The following is a 19,274-nucleotide window of genomic DNA, read 5'->3' as shown; positions in this document are numbered from 1 at the left end:
GCTCCCTCTCTTTTTTTTTAACTTTTCCTTTCCTTTATTTCCTGCTGCATCCCCAATCCCCAGCAATAATATTGTCCAGCTTCATAAATGCTGCTCGAATGTAACACTAAGCCTTTCAAGCCTCAATGGGGACTGAAGCATTGAGAAAAGCAAATAGCATTTGGAGGCTTCACTTGCTCGTAAAAATGTCCAGCAAAGGTGACATCCTGTGGGTTGTGTAAACTGATCGCAGTCTGTTAGAAATAATGTCCTGATAATCCTAATTTTCTAGTTGTGCAGTCTGTCACTTTCAGAGACCACAGCAGTCAAAGGATAAGAGCCCAGCTTCTTTGCTGGGTAAAGTCAGCAATCCAACAGGTAGCATCTTATGACAGGGGCCAGAAACTTAATTAACACCATTGACGCCATGATTTAATTACTTGTCCTTGGATAGATTTACATCTTGCGGGCTCCCACTGCTCGTGTGCTGCCTTTATTTTCCAAAGGCGCTGTGCTGAGGGTCAAGGGCACTGAGACAAGTAGTTCTCAGAGCGGAGATTACTTTAGCCAAAGTGGCAAGCCTGGCACTGAATGCCCTGTGTGAGTTGCTGCGCTCTCCAGTATCTGGGAAATGAGATGGGAAGGCAGGTGGGCAAGAGGCAGGAGGGCCATCTGCTCACTCTGCCACTTGCAAACTAAAATAACATGGCAACCTTTGATGCAGTGCCATTTTGCTCCTCAGTAATACATTTTAATTTATTGCTTGTACATTTTGTTTGCAAGCGGGCAGGTAATAGAATTTCCAAAGCAATGACCCATCCATCATGGCAACACATGTTCTCTCAGACACAAGTCAGCAGCCATTACCAGGCAATCTGGGAAATCTATTTTCATTTCTACTTTCAATAAAAGTGTTGTTGTGCTGCTTTCACCTGTTTTTGAATTAGCTTTTAAAATATCGCCTTTACTTTTTCCCTTCGTGTCAGAATTGTAAAATTAGTTTAAGAAACCAATGACTGTGCAGTCTGCTATCACAGGGGAGAGTGTACTCGACAGCAAAGAGATTAGACAAGCATACAGTGTAAAATACAACCCACACGTTGTTACAGGAGGGGGAAATTGGTGCCCCTCTTTTAACCCTCTCAGTATGGGCAAGTGATTTTTAAAATTTGGGGCAGCACGGTGGCTCAGTGGTCAGTACTGCTGCCTCACAGCGAGTTAGATATCAATCTCAGGCAACTGTCTGTGTGGAGTTTGCACATTCTCCCCGTGTCTGCGTGGGTTTCCTTCGGGTTCTCCGGTTTCCTCCCACAGTCCAAAGATGTGCAGGCTAGGTGGATTGGCCATATTAAATTGCCCATAGTGTTCAGGGATGTGTAGATCAGGTGGGTTTGGGGAATGGTTCTGGTGGGATGCTCGCAGGGTCGGTGTGGACTTGTTGGGCCGCAGGGCCTGTTCCCACACTGTAGGGATCCTATGGATTCCTACAGCTAACAGACTTCAATTAAAAACAGTGGCACAGTGGTTAGCACTGCTGTCTCACAGAACCAGGGACCTGGGTTCAATTCTAGCCTTGGGTAATTGATTGCGTGGCGTTTGTACATTCTCCCCATGTCTGTGTGGGTTTCTTCCAGATGCTCCAGTTTCTTCTCTCAATTCAAAGATGTGCAGGTTAGGTGGATTAGCCATGCTGAATTGCCCAGAGTGTCCAGGGATGTGCAGGCTCGGTAGATTAACAGGGTTTCAGGGATGGGATAGGGGGTGTGGGTCTCAGTGGAAGGTTCTTTGGAGAATTGGTGTGGACTCAATAGGCTGAATGGCCTATTTCCACACTGTAGGGATTCTATGAATAAGGTGTAGCTCACTAGAAATGGAAGGAGCCAATGTCGGGCTTCCTTTGAGTTATGGAAAGAGGAATTCTATTAATTATCAAGCATGAGGAAAAATAAAAAGGAAAATCAGCCTGCAAAGATACGTACAAATGCAGGTAACAGGTTTAGAAGGGAGTGTGCCTGGAGTAGACAGGAAATAATAAGGCTGCACAGTTTAGAAATCAGAATCATTGAGGTATTAGATTTCAAACCTGAGGCCACTGTTGGTTAATTGGTGACTGATTAGAAATGCAAGTCCCTTTATGGATTAGCCAGAACAGCTCCTGGCTTGATTGAGAGCAAGTAATACTCATTGGATTTTGTATTTAAGAGCTGGGGTCAGGTATTAGCTACTGAATAGGGAATGGTGGAAACTGGCTTTTATGCTAAACTATAGATTTACAATAAAAGTCCTTGTCAATCTCTGAAGATCTTTTGCTGTCTAATTCAACATACAGATAACGGTCTGTTAAACATCCATAGCAGTGGAAGAATCTGCCCAAACCTTTGAGTCTGGGATTGCTTTCCCAACTTGCATTTTCATTGGCACGGTTTTCCAAGATGGTGGGAGAACAGGGGGCAAGACAGAGAGAGAGAGGAAAAAATAGTCTTCCAGGATCTGTAAATGTGAATTAATATTCTTCCGACCGCTCTGCTGCTCAAAATAAAACTGCTGAAATATGGTTCATTCCATAAGCTGAAGTTTAATGGAGGTGGAAAGGATGTCTCTCTTGTGGGAGAATCTCGAACTGGTGGGTCACTGTTTAACAACATTTAAGACAGAGCTGAGGAGACATCTTTTCCGAGTCTTTGGAACTCACGTCTTCAAAGGGAGATGGAAGCAAAGTCTTTGACTATGTTTAAGGCAGAGATAAATAGATTCCCAAGTTAAATCTAAAAGGGACGAAAGCTTATCTGTGAGTAGGTTGGAATGTGGAGTCATCAGATCAGCCACGATATGACTGAATGACAGAACAGGCTCGAGGTGCTGAATGGCTTACTCCTGCACCTCATTTGCATGTTCCTGCGTAGTTCTGTTGTCTTTCCAAGCTGGATAACTTGCAGCTGAGTCTCTCTTCTCCTGACATGTGCAAGTATCACACAAAATGTGAATTAAAAAGGAGGTAGGAATTGCTTGTTGCTAACTCTGTTTCCTTGTTGTGACATGGTTAGGTAAACAATAGTAATTTCAATGCAGATGGTTTTGTTCATTTCGCATGGGTCTCCTGAAGCTTGCTTCACTCTGTGTTCAGGTGACCACTGCTGCCATTTTTGGTCCATATTTCTCTTTTTATGGGATAGCATGTGCCTCAGTGGTTAGTTTCACTGCCTGACAGCACCAGGGACCCGGGTTCAATTCCAGCCTTAGGTGACTGTCTGTGTGGAGCTTGCATGTTCTCCCCAGTTTCTCAGGGTTTCTCCCACAGTCCAAAGATGTTCAGCTTGGGTAGTTCGGCCATGCTAAATTGCCCAGGGATGTGTAGGTTAAATTGGTTAGCCTTGGTAAATGCGGGAATAAGTTAGGGGAGGGTTGGTCTGAGTGGGATGCTCAAAGGGCTGGTGTGGACTCAGTGGGGCAAATAGCCTGCTTCCACACTGTAGGGATTCAATGCTTCTATTGTGTAAAGATAATAGGTATAACAATCAGGAGATAGAAGATAAAATTCGATTATCCATGTTTACCACTATCAGAATAATGTAGAGTATAATAGAAACTGTAGTGTAGCACATGACACGATACAAGACAGTGCGGACAGTGCATTCCACATCTTCTACCCTGAATTATCATGCCTTTGACAGATAACAATTAGAGGAGACAGTATTATAGTGGTAATGTGACTGAGCTAGTAATCCAGAGTCCCAGGCTAATGTTCTGGGGACATGTGTTCAAATCCCACTAATGTCGGATGGTGAAATTTGAATTCAGCTTAATTTTTTTTTCAGAGAAAGCTGTACTATGATATTAATGACATTTCCAGTTCATGACCTTTCATCATAACTAAGGTCATCAGCTGCTCTACCTTCCAGAATGTCACCAGCCTTGTGAATCTGTGAATTCTGGTACTTAAAATGAATGGAGCCACAAGCTAACTTCGAATATATGCCAGATTTCAGTGATTATAATAGTGTGACAAAACTCTGATCAAAGTTTTACTGAATAAGCAATATTAAAGGACTTGTGCGAAAATGAAAATGGTCATTTTTGATCACGATGATGTCAGCTAATTTTGTTTATCTTTTATTTTGTTTCCAGCCATCTTTAACTTTGAGGCACAGAGGGATCCACAGCTCTCACTATGTGTTGGGGACACAGTGCAAATCCTGGAAAAGTATGAAGGTAAGCTGACATCTGGACACTGGTTGAAAAGAGACTTGTAACTACAGTAATAGTAGTCTATGGAAGAAATACAGGTTGAAAGCCCACATTCATAGCCTGGTATGAGTAAGCAGAGAAGTAAATATATTTTTGTGGAGATCAGGGAACATGAACAACTGTTGCATGATCATTCCCACACCAATTTTCCTCTATCATATTCCTACAGAGACGTTTTTCTGAAATAACACCATAGAGGCCAGTATCCCATTACCAAGTCACCTTTACTCACATGTGAAGAGTCCTTGACACTTATCCACTTCCCTCAGAGCCAGCTCTCAGGGTGAACAGGATGTCTGACACTCCTGCTCTCATCTGTCAGTCAGGGCTCCCTGATTGGGCCAGCTTAACAGCCCCAATCAGGGAACTCATATTCTATGAGGTCCACCTGGCTGACCTTGTTACAATCACTACACACTGGCTGAGTAACTGATGGTACCAATTCGATTGCAGCCTTCAAAAGTTAGTTAAATGCGGTCCTCTGCTGTGATTTGGTCTCTCTGGATCCAAAAAAAGATTCAATTCTGGCCCTTTGGTTTCCCCTTTCATCACCAGCTGCCAGTGTCTGTATTGTCAGGACCAGATCTTTCTGCGTCCAAAGTCTAATAGTATCAGCTGTGGCTGGAAGTGTTTCCAGAAAATTTAAAACCAGTACGGAATCTTTCAGTGATGTAGGCATCTCAATGCATTCTCATTTGTTGCTTGGCCTCCTGGACGGTGTTCCAACTTATAATTATACGCACATAGTATTAGAGCCCATCGCTGAATTCAGTCTGAAGCAATGGGTGCCACTGCTTTGTCCTATTTAAGTAGACCCAGCAGTGGTTTGTGGTCCATTATTATTAAAAATTTATGTCTGTCAAGGTATTGGTGGAACTTCCTGACCCCAAATATGACTGCCAAACATTCCTTTTCTGTATGGGCCTATTTACGCTCTGCATTAGACAAAGTGCTGGATGCATACACTGTTGGGCGTTCCTCTCCATTGGGCCACCTATGAGCTAATACTATGCCAATGCAGTACAAGGAGCCATCACATGCCAATACCAGACCTTGCTTGGGACCTTAGTGTGCCGACACCTTAGAGGATGATAGCTGTTTCTTCACTTCCCTGAAAGCTATAGCTTGGCTACATGACCATTTCCAAGGCTGATTCTTTTTTGAGAGTTGAACCAAAGGTGCCAGGATGGAGGCCAGGATACGTATGAACTTTCCGTATTAGTTCACCAGCAAAGACCTAAGCTCCAGTACCGATGTGGGAACTGGGATACCCTTTGGGTGCCAATGGATATAACCCCATCTTGTCAACTCTGTAGCCAAGTAGGTCACTTGGGGTGCCTAGAACACAGTTTTCTCATGTAAGGCATATGCCCACCTGGAAGAATCATCTAAGGACTATGTCCAAGTTCTCCAACTGCTCCTTATTAGTCTTCCCTGCTTTTAGCACATCATCCTGATAAATGGCAATCTGGGGTGGACCTCATAAAATATTCTCCACTGTCCGCTGAAAAATTTCACAGGGTGACGATACCCCAAATGGTATATTGGTACAAACTCTTATGTATATTAACTGTAGCATACCTCTAAGAATCCTCCTCTAACCGCACCTGCAAGTATGCATGGCTCATGTCCAGCTTAGTGGAGGACAGCAGCCCCTGCCGGCTTTGCGTATAAATCCTCTATGCGAGGGATTGGGTATTCATCCAGCTGTGAAAAGTGGTTTACTATTTGTTTAAAATCCCCACAAACGTGAACCAACCCATCGGGCATCACAATCGGTATGACCGATGTTTCCCATTCCACCTTCCTTTGCTCTCCAGCTTCCTGATTTCTGCCGCCACTTTTGCCCCAAAGGCAAATGGCACTGAGTGGGCCTTGCAGAATCGTGGAATTGCTTCCTGGTCAACATGCAAGGTGGTCTTGACCCCTTTAATAGTTCCTAGACCTACCTGAAAAATATCTGGGCATTTAATTAAGGCTTCACTCAGGCAGCCATTTTCTAATCGGAAAACGTTGAGCCAATCTAGGTCAATCTTTCTCAACCAATTTCACCCCATCAAGCTTGGGCCTGAGCCTTTTACAACAATTGGTGTTAACTGAATCAGCTGCTTCTCGTAGAGACCAGAACTGAGGTTGTACTCTTAATCTGTAGAATTTGCGCGGTATTGTGCAAATTTAAGGGTTTGAGTCCAGATTATGTTTTCATCAAGGTTAGTTCTGCAATAACTGAAATGGCCACACCGGTATCGTCCTCCATTAGAACTGGGAGACCTTTTAACCACACGTTTATTTTGATTGGTTCTGATTCGGATGTTACTTAGCAATTTAATTGTTCCAAACCAGATGTAGGTGGACTTTCAGGGTGTGCACTCTCCTCAATACTGGCCTATGAGTTCTCTTAGTCCATTTAGGTCCACTAGGGCTCTTTTGCTGTCTCGAGTCCACATACCGGCAGCAACTACATTGGTTTGCCATCCCGGATCCTAGAGAAAATTTTAACCGTTTGGCCAAGGTTTGGCTTCATTTTGGGGTTTTGCTGTGGGCTGACCTAGAGTCCCTCTGTTCAGGGAATGTCTTGATTGAGGCTATACATTTGCCTTCACTCAAGTGATGTTCCCCAAGATCAGTCGGACTGGTTTCCACTTCCATCAGAATGCCCTGCAACTCATATGCTCCACTTGCTGCATTTTCCAATGATAAAACCAGTTGCCGTGCCTGTCTAAAGTCCAGTTGGGCTTCAGCTAGGGGTTTGTGGTCCATTATTATTACAAATTTATTTCTGTCAAGGTATTGGTGGAACTTAAACAGGACAGTGCCACTCATAGCTTCAGACCGAATTCAGCGATGGGCTCTAATACTATGTGCATATAATTATAAGTTGAAACACTTCTACATGGTTACATCATTAATCACACATTCTAACTGGTCTCTCATGATCTCGTTAAGGGTTAAAACAAAATCACAAGCCTTTGCCAGTCGTCTATATTTTGTCAAAAATCCCGATATGGATTCCTCTGGTTCTTGAATTGCTGAGTAAAACCGATAGCGTCTTAGAATTAGAGGAGGCTTGGGGTATAATATTCCTTAACTAAATCTGTCAATTCTTGAAAGGTTTTAGTATCTGGTGCCTCAGGGAAAGTAAGGCTCCTGATAACTGAAAACAAAACTGCAGGTCCACAAGCTGTCAGCAGAATTTCTTGTTGGTTTTCATCTGCCCCAACGTAATTTGCCCAAAAAAATGCATTCTTTCCATATACTGGGCCCAATCTTTGATGGTAGGATTGAACAAGTCAAGCTCCCTGAATAATGGCATGATACCAGATTTGCTTACCATAACTCAAAGACAAGTGTTTCGAGTGAATTTCTTCAGGTGCATGCTTTTCTCTTGTCACCGCTGTGATAACACTACACACGCCTGTATCCAATCACCGAGTCACCCTTTATTTATGCATGGAGAGTCCTTGACACTGATTCAGTTTTCTCAGAGCCAGCTCTAAGAACAGAACCTCTGACACTCCTGTCTATGTCTGTCATCCAGGGCATCCTGATTGGACCAGATTAACAGCCCCAATCAGGGAAGTCGTATTCTGTAAGGTCCACCTTGTCGACTTCATTACAATCATTACATTCTCCTTCTAATCATTTTCCAGCACTATCTTTCCATGGTGGAAAGCTTAAGAAGAAAGCTGTAAACATCTGCAAAAGCTCATTTATTCAGGCATTTGTAATTCAGTGCTCATTGTTCCCAAGTTTAGTATTGGTACATTGAACACGGTTAATGTGCAATTGATTTTATACAGAGCTCAGTGAGAATGCCAATGATTAGATTTGTGACCTTTATCAAATAATTTATTTTGCTCTGCTTTGAAACTGGCCAATTTGTTGTGTTCAAGGGCATGGATTTTCCATTTATGGCAATTCGTTCCAAATAAACCTTAGTTTGTAATTGCAAACAATGCTGGAGAAACTCAGCAGTATGGTAGCATCCGCAGAGAGAGAAAGAGCTAGTGTTTTGCATCCTGTATGATGCTTCTTCAGAGCTTTTTAATTCAAAACAATAACATGCGAACAGAGATAAATACAGCCATGCAATACGATTTCATTTTCATTGCATCATGCAACAAGCAGCTGGGAGAACATGAATTGGATGGATCGTGGTACTTTTCTCATCTAGCCTTACGCACAGACAGATAGAAGCCTCATGGCTTGACACATATCTTTCTGAGTCCAAAAAATCCTTTGAGAATTTGAAGACCTCTGTTGCATAAACCATTGGCCACTCATTGCATCTGCTTAAAATACCAGTTTGACAATTGTGCATTCAACTCCACTTAGGACCTGTGTGATTGACAGCAAGGAGCTAACCAAAATATTACCTCCTGGCCCGCTGGTCCAACGAGCTGGAGGTTCAGGTTGACGATGGGTCTGAGCAGGTCACACACAGGTGCTGGGATCGCAGCCATGATCCTGAGAGCACTGATTCCCTCAGAAATCAGTCTCATCTATGCCACATGGCTAGACCTCCTCACAATATGTTTCCTTTTCTCCCCCAAGGAACAAACGTACTCACTACTGTATAATTTAGCACTTGTGTTATATAGCAGTAGATAATTACTAAATGGAGATAGACAGATGCCTTTTAGGGGAAGCTAGATAAGTAGATGGTGCAGAAAGGAATTAAACGGTACACTGATAAAGTTAGACAAAGCAAGGCTTGGGAGGAGGTTAGAATGAAGCATAAAACATAACTTGTTGACTGAATGGCCTTTTCCTGTAGTATAAAGTCCTATTGAATTCTGCTTCATAGGGAATCTCAACTAAACATAGCCCTCAGTTATACTTATATTTCTCTTCCCTTCAGGTTGGTACAGAGGGTGCTTGATGAAAAACAAGTCACAGCAGGTAAGTCAATGTTAGATGCAAGCTATGTGTTCATTGCCTCATCTAAAATCCTATCAACATTTACTCATAATGTTCTGTAACACATTCATCTTGGCATGCTATGCTTTATCTTAAGCATTTATAAAGTACCTGCTGTGATGAAAATTCATATTATAGTATAAGCATTTGAAAGCTTATGTTCTAAAGTAGAGGACCAACTAATTTGATTTTTGTTTCTGTATTGTGTGTATTATGGGGAGAATACAGTTTTAATTTTAAGTTGGGGTATCTTACACTTTGTTGATCTGTATATAATTAAGGTCTTTAACATGATTGAGGTTAACAGTTCAACACATTAGAAACAAGATAATAAAAAAACGCATAGTGACAGAAGTCCAATATCACAGGGTGCCAATGGTTTGTAGGTTCAGTCAGAGCAGAAAAGGTAAAGTTGCCACAGTCTCCCTAGACCATAAGGATCACCACATCTCAGTCAAGGGGACAGGGAAGAATCCTTCATGGTAACCTTAGCTCATGCAGGAATTGAACCCACCTATGCTGTCAGCATCACTTTATGTTGCAAACCGGCCATCCAGCCAAATAAGCTAAAATGACCCGAGTGCTGATGGAGATGTTGTTAGTTAGCATCTCCAGCAAGTAAGGGCTGGGGAACTGTCTTGAGTGATTTGGAGGAAGACTCCAGAAGCAGAAATTAACTGGAAGCTGAGAGTATGAAAACCTCTAGTTTTTGGTCTAAAAGTGTTGAGATGTCAGTAAGAAAGTTCCAGGAAACTAATTACTACCATGCCAGCTGAACAAAGAGCTTTAAACTGGAGACAGAGTGACCCTTTGCTGAGGTTTGACTGTGTGTAATGTAGTTGTTAAGGGTATAAAGGTTGAATCATTGTTTCCAATGTTTGTAATAAGACCATTTCAGTGATGTCAATGACAGTGCCCTTACCTTAATAGTGTCAGACACCTGGAACACAGTAGCTGCTGCACTGGGATTAGATATTAGTGTTGTCTTTACTCTATTCCTATTGACCCCTCTCTTCCACATTCAAGGCAACATATCCTTTGTTACCCATTAATATCCCATAGTCACTCCCCTTGTTGGGCAATTCTATGCCTAGCAAAATATAATACTGTTGAAAGACAGTGCTTTTAGAATTTCCTAAACAAGTGATCAGAGGAAATAGTCTTGTTTTTCTGATGTTGTTAATAGTAATTGATAACAAGAGCAATCTCATTCCTTATCTGTAGTTATTTTTAAAAATCTGTTTTTTTGTCAGTTATACTTGAACGGCTTATATTGGTTTTCATCCCGTACCAAGTGCTCTGCTGATTTTGCTTACATTGAGAAGAACACCAAGAAAAAACTTGGACACAGTTTTGAAACCTGTGGTGACACTTGCTAATGAAGACTTTATTTCCTTTGCAGGGTGTATTTCCAGTAGCGTTTGTGCATATTAAAGAGGCTGTCATCGAGAAGCGAGGGTATGAAGTAAAAATGAAGCCTATTAATGTCATTCTTTAGCAAAGCTTTTGTTTTAAACTTTGTCTTTTGTTGTGAGTGCCAACGCAGCACACTGTCATTACTGCTGCAGTTGCACTGTGCTTACACAGCAACGTATCATGTTAACTTGCTTTTGGATTGCATTTGTAAATGGTTGGGAGAGCTGCCCATATATAGGTGTATTGTACGCCTGTCAGTAGAGTAGTTAGAGTGTGTCCAGCCATTTATGGGGAATCACATTGTGGGATGAAGGTGTGACTGTAACCAGGACTGATGAGCAGAAAATCTTCGTCGTTAACTCCAACAGTTCCAACTTGAAATGCATTTTGACAGTCTCCATCCACTTTATGATACATGAACCTTCAGAATTGGACTGTTCAGCACTAGACAACAAGTGTGCTTGTTATAGCAATAATCCTGTGCTTAGTCTAGTGGTTTCTTTGATTGCAAGCCAACTAATGGTATCTGAGGTGCCAACTTCAAACTTTTTAGTGTCAGCCCTGGCTCGGCTGTGGAACTCCTCAGAAAACTAGGGCTCAAGTCTTTATTGTGGTGCTGGTTAGGATATAAGCACCCACTGTGCTCTTGTAGCTGAGTCAATGTTTAAGACCACCAACCAAGTGAAAGACCAAGCCAAGCAGCAGGATTACTATCACAGTGAAACAGCAAGGTCAGGCTTCAGGAAATTGACACGCTGATGGTTCAAAACCATGTTATGCTGGGTCATGTGTGGGGACAATATTTAATAGGAGGAAGGAGAAGGCTGGAAACTCTGGTAAAAGTATTGCAGGATATGTCACTTACTGAGCACAGAGTAGATTGAGGAGAAGGTGAACGTGCTGAAGACAGGTTTGTGTGGATCTAAGTGATGGTGACTTGTTTAGAAACGCAGGCTTAAGACAGGCTTTGCCAAAGGCTTTTGCAGATGTCAAAAGAAGGAAAAAACAGGCTGGCGCAGTAGTTCAGCAGTTAGCAAGCTGCCTCATAGCGCCAGGATGCTGGGTTCAATTTCACCTGTCTGTGCGGAGTTTTCACATTCCCCCTGTGTCTATGTCGGGTTCCTCCCCCAGTCCAAAGATATGTAATTTAGATAGATTAGCCGTGGGAAATGCAGGGTTACAGGCATACGGTAAAGGGGGTGAGTCTGGATGGGATGTTCTTTGGAGGGTCGGTGTGGACTTGTTTGGCTGAGTGGCCTGTTTCCACATTGTAGGGATTCTATGAGAAGAGTCAGTGAAGTGTAGACCATTGACTTGGGCAGTTCACAGAGGGTTTCTGTATGCTGAGTGGTAAATCTCCTTCCTGCCCAATAGCTTTAAAACATCATCCAGTGTCAAAAGTTAATATTAACAATTTAAACTAACTTGGTAATCTGTTAGATTTCTTGAAGAGACCTGACAGATTACAATAGAAAGTAAGGTACAGGCGGTAATGATGAGACATTGATGCTGCACATACTTTCCAGCATTGTTTACCTTTCCAGTCAACTCTCCCTCCCACTGAAGTTCTGAAGATGACTTGTACTGGATTTGAAACATAACTGTTTCTCTCTCCACTGATGCTGCCAGGCCTGCTGAGTTTCTGGCAGCATTTTCTGTGTTGGCTTCCACCATCCAAAGTGTTTTGCCTTTATTCAAGGTGTATAACGGATGGCCAGTCCCTCAGACCTTTGTGTTTGAATTCCCAACATCCACATTCTGCTACTTTACTGCTGCATTGGCTTAGTCCTTAAAAATTAAATGATGAACTTTCAATTGACAGGAGGCATTCTAATGATTTCCAAAACCATTGCACTAAATTTAAACAAGAAAAACTGCAGGCATTTGGATGAAAACATACGAGGGTAAAAGAAATAGAAACACAGGATGATAATCTTGGATGAAGACGTGTGAAATAATATTCATGTGATACAGACTAATTAGGCTGAAGGGTTTACTTCTGTTCAATAAATTCTGTGCACTGTGCATGGAAAAACAATGCTCTGTGCTTTAGCCAGCTAGTACTTCAGCTACTTTTGTGTATTGATTTGAAAACTGAAAGCTGGCACTAACAGATGGTGGAAGCTACAGTGTGGAGTCGCACAATACCTGTCCCTGTATACTCACCAAGTTGTGTGCCTCCTTCCAGGAATAGGGAGAACATCTTCTCTGCAGAAATGCCTTTGGTTCAGGAGGTCACTACCACACTGAGAGAATGGGGCATCATCTGGAGGCAGCTTTACACGGTAAGGAGTTAGCGTAAGTGGCCATGTGCTTTCCCAAGTGCGAGAGTGATACCTAGTTCTGTCGCACCACTTCTCACTTTTCCCTCTCCACTGTTGCTATATTATCAAACTTGTGACGATACTGTGTTTTGTCCTGGTTTCTTTAAGAGAGAGATTAAGGGACAGATGATAAGCAGTCTATGAGAAGATAGACAACTTGTGAGCCGTTGGGTGCTTTTATTAAAAAGCTGAAACAATAGAAGCAGCCTGAATGAGTGTGGTCAAGCTCTCACTCACGGAACCAGGGATTTTAGGTTCAGCTTTCAGCAGTTGCTGTTGGAGTCTTGAAGAAATGAAAGCTATTTCTTTTTCCCTCTCTCAGTTACAGCCAAAAGCTGGGGGTTCTCTGCCTGCTGCAGGAGTTGCATATGAGACAATCCATTTTCTGAATTTGCTGTTTTGCCAATGGTGTGTTTGTGAGATGTTACTATACTGGAGCAGTTAATTACTAATATTTACTGTATCTATTATTCTGTTAAGTTTTCCCGTATGGTTAAGTTATTTCAATTCCTTCTGCCTTTTCTTGTATTTTAACAACAGTGGATGAATAAAATGTGTTTTGCTTTAAATCTGGTAGTTTGACCAATCAAATCTGGAATGCAACACCTTATGTTAGAGTGTAGAATATCTTCTGAATATTTTGAGGGGGATTGGACTGGTCCATAACAGACTGTTTAAGTTATGCAAGGGCAGAAATTTCCACAAGTTCTGGGAAAACTATATCATTGATTTCCAACTACTTTCCAAAATCTGTTCCTGAGCTACCAATTCCATCTGTCTCCACGGCAACCATCTGAGGCCAAATCAGATTCATCGCAACCTGCTGGTATAATTGACCCTGAGTTGAGCTTCTGATCACCTAAGACTAGCTAAAACAATAATAAAGAAACAAGAAAAAACCTTTTTTTTTTATCCAATCTGTGGATGTCGGTGTCTCTGACTAAGACAGAACTTATTGGCCATCCGTAATGACCCAGAGGGCCGTGTGTCTCTCGGTGGATCATGGCGGTCTCTAGGCCGGCCTCTTGGCAGCTCCTAGTGGTCTCTTGGGTCGGTGAGGCAATGTCTCCGCTTGCGAGTGGGTCCTGCCCAGGCACGTTCCGGAGGCAGCAGGAGGAGATTAGGGAGTTGGTAACTTTGGCAGCAGCGATGGCATCGTGGCCCAACGCGGGGAGAGCGAGCGGTGAGGGAGCTCTCCCGGTATCTGTGGTGGCAGCAGCAAGAACAGGCAGCTGAGGTCTCCCGGAGAGCAAGATAAGCGGAGAACTCATCAAAGGTTGTTGAACTTTTACATAATTACTTCGTTTTCTGAGTTAAAATTAAGAAGGACTTCAATGTTAACCAATACCTTACTTCTTTATTTTTCTACTTATTCTAATGCTTAACCTTTTAACTCTGTTTCTGTTACTACTTTGTATCTAAGTTTTTTGTACCTAGGTACCTTAATGCCATGTGTGGCGACATTATAGACTTTTCACTATACTCCTATACTGGAAAACACGTGACAATAAAATCTAAATCTTAAGAGTCTGGAGTAAAGGATGGCAATTTCCCTCTCTAAAGGACATTAGTGAACCAGATGGTTTTTTTTCAAACAATCAACAATGGTTTCATGGTCACCATTAGACCCTTAATTCCAGATTCTTTATTGCATTTGAATTCTACCATCTGCCGTGGTGGTAATTGAAGCCAGGTCCCTAGAGCATTAGCTGCGTTGCTGGATTAATACTCCAACAATAATACCACTATGCAATTGCTTCTTCTTGGAGGTGCAGATGCTGGATATCAGAAATAAAAACAGAAATGGCTAGGAAAACTCAGCAGGTCCAGCAGCATCAGCAGAAAAAAAGCAGAATTAACATTTCAGGTTCAGTGACCCTTAGGTGCCGAAACATTTTTTCGAGCAATTTCTGTTTTTGTGACCAAAACTACCTACACTTCCATTTTCATGACTCTATCAAATTCATTTGCTCGCTTCAACTAAACCTGCCATAGTTTAAGGCGTCAACCTCCTTTTCTCCAAGGAGAACGAGCCCAGTTTCTCCACCCTAACCTTGTGGTTAAAATCCCCTATCCCAAAGGCCATTCTGGTTTGTTGGTTCCCTCCCCCGGGACCCTCACGTTCTTCCTCAAGTATGATGGCTAGAGCTGGATGCAATATTCTTGTATGGCCCATCAAGGAAATGTTCAGCACAACTTCCCTCCTCTGTAGTTAATGAAGACTAACATCTCATATGCTTTGCTAATACCCTCTCAATAAGTCTCATGACCTTTAAAGATCTATGAACATGCCCCAGGTCGCTCTGTTCCTATACACTCCCTAAGACTCTGCCATTCAGACCATACATCATTACTGAACTTGAAATGTTAAGTTTGTTTTCCCTCCACTGATGCTACCTATTGAGATATTCTAGCTCTTTCTATCTTTATTTCAGATCTCTAGCACTCACAGTACTTTGCACTCATTATCCATTGAGTTCATACTGGCTTTCTCTACCTTCTGTGCCAAAATATGTCACCCTGCTCTGTATTAAATTATATTTGCCTATTGTCCATGGATTCTTTGTCCATTGGTATCATTGTGCCAGATTTTGCCATCCTCCTGGCTTACTGGAGGCCTGTAGTCAAGCCTGTGCATGACAGATGTGCTCACAACCCAAAGCTTGTATCAATGCGTTCATACACCAGATTCTGTCTGCCCTGATATGTATTCCTTTAAATTAGGTGCATTACCCACTACAGTACTGAGTCATGCAGGCCAGGATGGTCCCAAGTTTGACTCCTGACATATGGGGAGTGTATGAGCCAATTGGGGCAGCTGCAGACAGCCTCAGTGCCTTTGGCAGCAGTATAAGAGAGGGTTAAGAGGAGATTTGATAGATGTTTAGGAGTCTGGGCAGAGCACTTCTGGAGAGACAGTTTTGAATGTCAGGAAGATCACAGGCTAGAGCAGACACCAATTTAAAGAAGTAAAAGTGGCATGAAAAATATTTTTTCCCATGCAATGTACAGTTAGGGGTAGCACGTTGGCTGCCTCTCAGTGCCAGGGACCTGGATTCGATTCCACCCTCAGGTAACTGCCTGTGTGGAGTTTGCATATTTTCCCTGTGTCTGAGCGGCTTTGCTCCGGTTTCCTCCCACAGTCTAAAGATGTGCAGGTTGGTAGGTGGATTGACCATGCTAAATGGCTCACAGTGTCCAGGATGTGTAGGCTAAGTGGATTAGCCATGGGAAATGCAGGGTTACATGGATAGAATAGGGTAAGGGGGTGGGATGCTTGTCAGAGTGTCAGTGTGGGCTTGATGGGCCAAATGGCCTGCTTCCACAATGTACAAATTCTGTGAAGGATCTGCAATACACTCCCAGGTGTGTTGGTGGAGTCAGGTTTAATTGAGGTACTATAAAGGGAATTAGATTATTTAGAATGTGCAGGACTATGGAGAAAAGATGGTGGAATGGGTCTCAGTGAATTCCTTCTCGAGAGAATAAGAACAGACATGATGGGCTGAACTGTCTTCTACTGCGCCATAAACATTTTATGAATTTATAAAATTCAGCTCAGGTGCCTGCTCATGATTTATAATGAGCCAAACTAGACAGTGCATGTTTTTAATTCTGTCTCAGAGTTTGGGCCTTGCTGGAGAGAGCATCGTTTGTCGCCTATCCCTAATTGTGCGGAGGTGCTGGTGTTGGACTGTGGTAGACAAAGTCAGAAATCACACGACACCGGGTTATAGTCCAACAGGTTTATTTGAAAACGCAAGCTTTCGAACCCTTGTTTGTTCTTCAGGTGTTAGTGAGGTGGTATCAGAAATTATAAGTAAAAGATCAAAGGGTCACACCACTGATGAGGATGTATTAAACAAACCTAAGATGCTGTTAAATCTTCAATCGGTTAGAAGGCTGTAATTTATTAATATGTATATATAAATCCCCAAATTCCTTTCAAGTCACTGTCACACACACATACACATGTAAATCTATGGGGTGAATTTGTACTTGCAGATACATTCTATTGTGTTCAAAAAGCACACAATTTATAGACAGTTAGTCAAAGTGGCATTTTATAAATTCCTACTTTAAAAATAAAACCAGTCTGACTCCAAACGAGAACACAAACAGATTCTAAACAAGGCCTCACACCTGACATGCATTGTCTGACCTAAGATGTCACCTCTTCCTTACACTGACAAAACCTTTAGTTCTCTCGGGACCATGACTTGAAAGGAATTTAGGAATTTCCATATACGTATTAATCAATTAAAACCTTCTGACAGATTAAAGATTTAACAGTATCTTAGGTTTGTTTAATATATCCTCATGATTGGTGTGACACTTTGATCTTTTACTTCTAAATTCACCACCTTAGTAACATATGAAGAAGGAGCGAGTCTCTGAAACATTGTGTTTTCACATAAACCCGTTGGACTATAACCTGGTGTGATGTGATTTCTGATCTTATCTCTAATTGCCCATGAATTGAGTGTCTTGCAAGGGCCAGTCCAGAGGGCGATTAAGAGTCAATCACATTGCAGTGGTCTGGAGTCACATGTAGACCAGAACGACTAAAACCAAAAGGCAGTTTCCTTCCCTGAAGGACATTAGTGAACCAGCCGGGTTTTCACAAAAGACATGGTCATGATTAATGAGGCCAGCTTTTATTGCCAGATTAATTAATTGAATTTAAATTCTATTCGCTCCCTCTCTAGGATTTGCACTGTGTCCTTTGAATATTAAGCTGGGGCTCTAGGCTTCTAGCGCAGTGATATAACCACAATGTCATCGTCTGCCTATGAATGATTAGAATATGCCACAAATGTTAGTTGAGGCAAATTACTGAATATATTTCATGTAGTGTGGACATTGCTGGCATTTGTATTTAAGTGGAAGCTAAATAAATGCACAAGAAGAGAATATTAGATGAAACGGGGTTCAGACAGTGTGGAATAGAGACACTAGCACAGACCAGTTGAGTTAAGTGGTCTGTTTTTGTGGCGTGTAATTCGGTATACAAGTGAAAAAGCTTAAACACACATGCCAACAGATTCAAGAACAGCTGCTTCCCCGCTATTATTAGACTCTTGAATGGACCTTACAAATTTTAAATTTAATGCTGATCTCGATCTTGGTGCACCTTCTCTGCAGCTGTAACATATATTCATCGCTCTGTTCTATTACCCCTATGTACTTTGTATGGTATGATCTGCCTGTACTGCATGCAAAACAAAACTTTTCACTGTACCTAGGTACATAGAGTCTTAGAGTCATGGATATGTACACCATGGAGACATACCCTTCAGTCCAACTCGTCCATGCTGACCAGATATCCGAAATTAATATAGTCCCATTTGCCAGCATTTGGCCCATATCCCTCTAAACCCTTCCTATTCATGTACCCATCCAGATACTTTTTAAGTGTTATAATTGTACCAACCTCAACCATTTCCTTTGGCAGCTTATTCCAAACACACACCACCCTCTGCGTGAAAAAGTTGCCCCTAAGGTCCCTTTTAAATCTTTCCCTTCTCACCTTAAACCTATGCCCTCTAGGTTTGGACTTCCCTACCATGCGGAAAATACCTTGTCTATTCACTCTATCCATGCCCCTCATGATTTTATCAAATCAAATCAAATCAAATCAAAGTGAGCTGTAAGAGTCTTGTTGAATGGTGGTAGTGGCTCTACCTCGAGATGCGAGTCCAAGCATTTATTTTAAAAAGAACATTACAAGAGTGTTATGGATGGTGTCAGATGGTTCCAATTAACAAATACAATTAATCAGCTCCTTTAAAAGAAAAGGGATGAAACCTGTTGCTCACAATATGGAGACAGATTTTGTTCTGTTCCAAACAATCCAACACACAATCTGCTGAATCATTTTATTTTCATACTTTGTTCTTCTGGATTTTATATCTTGAATTGTCTCGTCTTTAATGTTACTAATTATCACAAACGTGTTGGCCTTGGTTTTCTTTATTCACTTGTGGGATGTAGGCATTGCTGGCTGTGCCAGCACTTATTGCCCGTCCCTAGTTGCCCTTGAGAAGGTGATGATGAGCTGCCTTCTTGAACCCCTGCAGTTCATGTGCTATTGGTTGACCCAGAATGCCCTTATGGAGGGAATTCCAGGATTTTGACCCAGTGACAGTGAAGGAATGGTGATAAATTTCCAAAGCAGTGGTTTGGAAGGGAACTTACAGGTGGTAGTATTCCCATATATCTGCTATCTTTATCTTTCTAGAGGGAAGTGGTCATGTGTTTGGAAGGTGCTGTTTAAGGATCTTTGGTGGATTTCTGCAGTGCATCTTGTAGATGGTACATGCTCCTACTGCTGAGTATCAGTGGTGGATGTTTGTGGATGAGGTGCCAATTAAGCGGGCTGCTTTGATC

The 19,274-nt window shown here is 42.1% G+C and overlaps 1 protein-coding gene across 1 annotated transcript in view; it reads left to right on the top strand.

The window, feature by feature from the left end:
- Positions 1 to 19,274, top strand: part of LOC109937103 (dedicator of cytokinesis protein 2-like) — a 587,118-nt gene that overhangs the window by 64,763 nt on the left and 503,081 nt on the right. The window contains exons 2-5 of the mRNA XM_048603933.1: positions 4,105 to 4,188; positions 9,086 to 9,126; positions 10,547 to 10,602; positions 12,749 to 12,845. Of these exons, the coding sequence (XP_048459890.1) occupies positions 4,105 to 4,188; positions 9,086 to 9,126; positions 10,547 to 10,602; positions 12,749 to 12,845 (278 nt within the window). The remainder of the gene's footprint in view (positions 1 to 4,104; positions 4,189 to 9,085; positions 9,127 to 10,546; positions 10,603 to 12,748; positions 12,846 to 19,274) is intronic.

Source organism: Rhincodon typus, chromosome 12 (assembly GCF_021869965.1).
Source record: "Rhincodon typus isolate 14 chromosome 12, sRhiTyp1.1, whole genome shotgun sequence".
Lineage (NCBI taxonomy): Eukaryota > Metazoa > Chordata > Chondrichthyes > Orectolobiformes > Rhincodontidae > Rhincodon > Rhincodon typus.
Note: the sequence above shows the minus strand (reverse complement) of the source record. Positions and strands in the feature narration are given on the sequence as shown.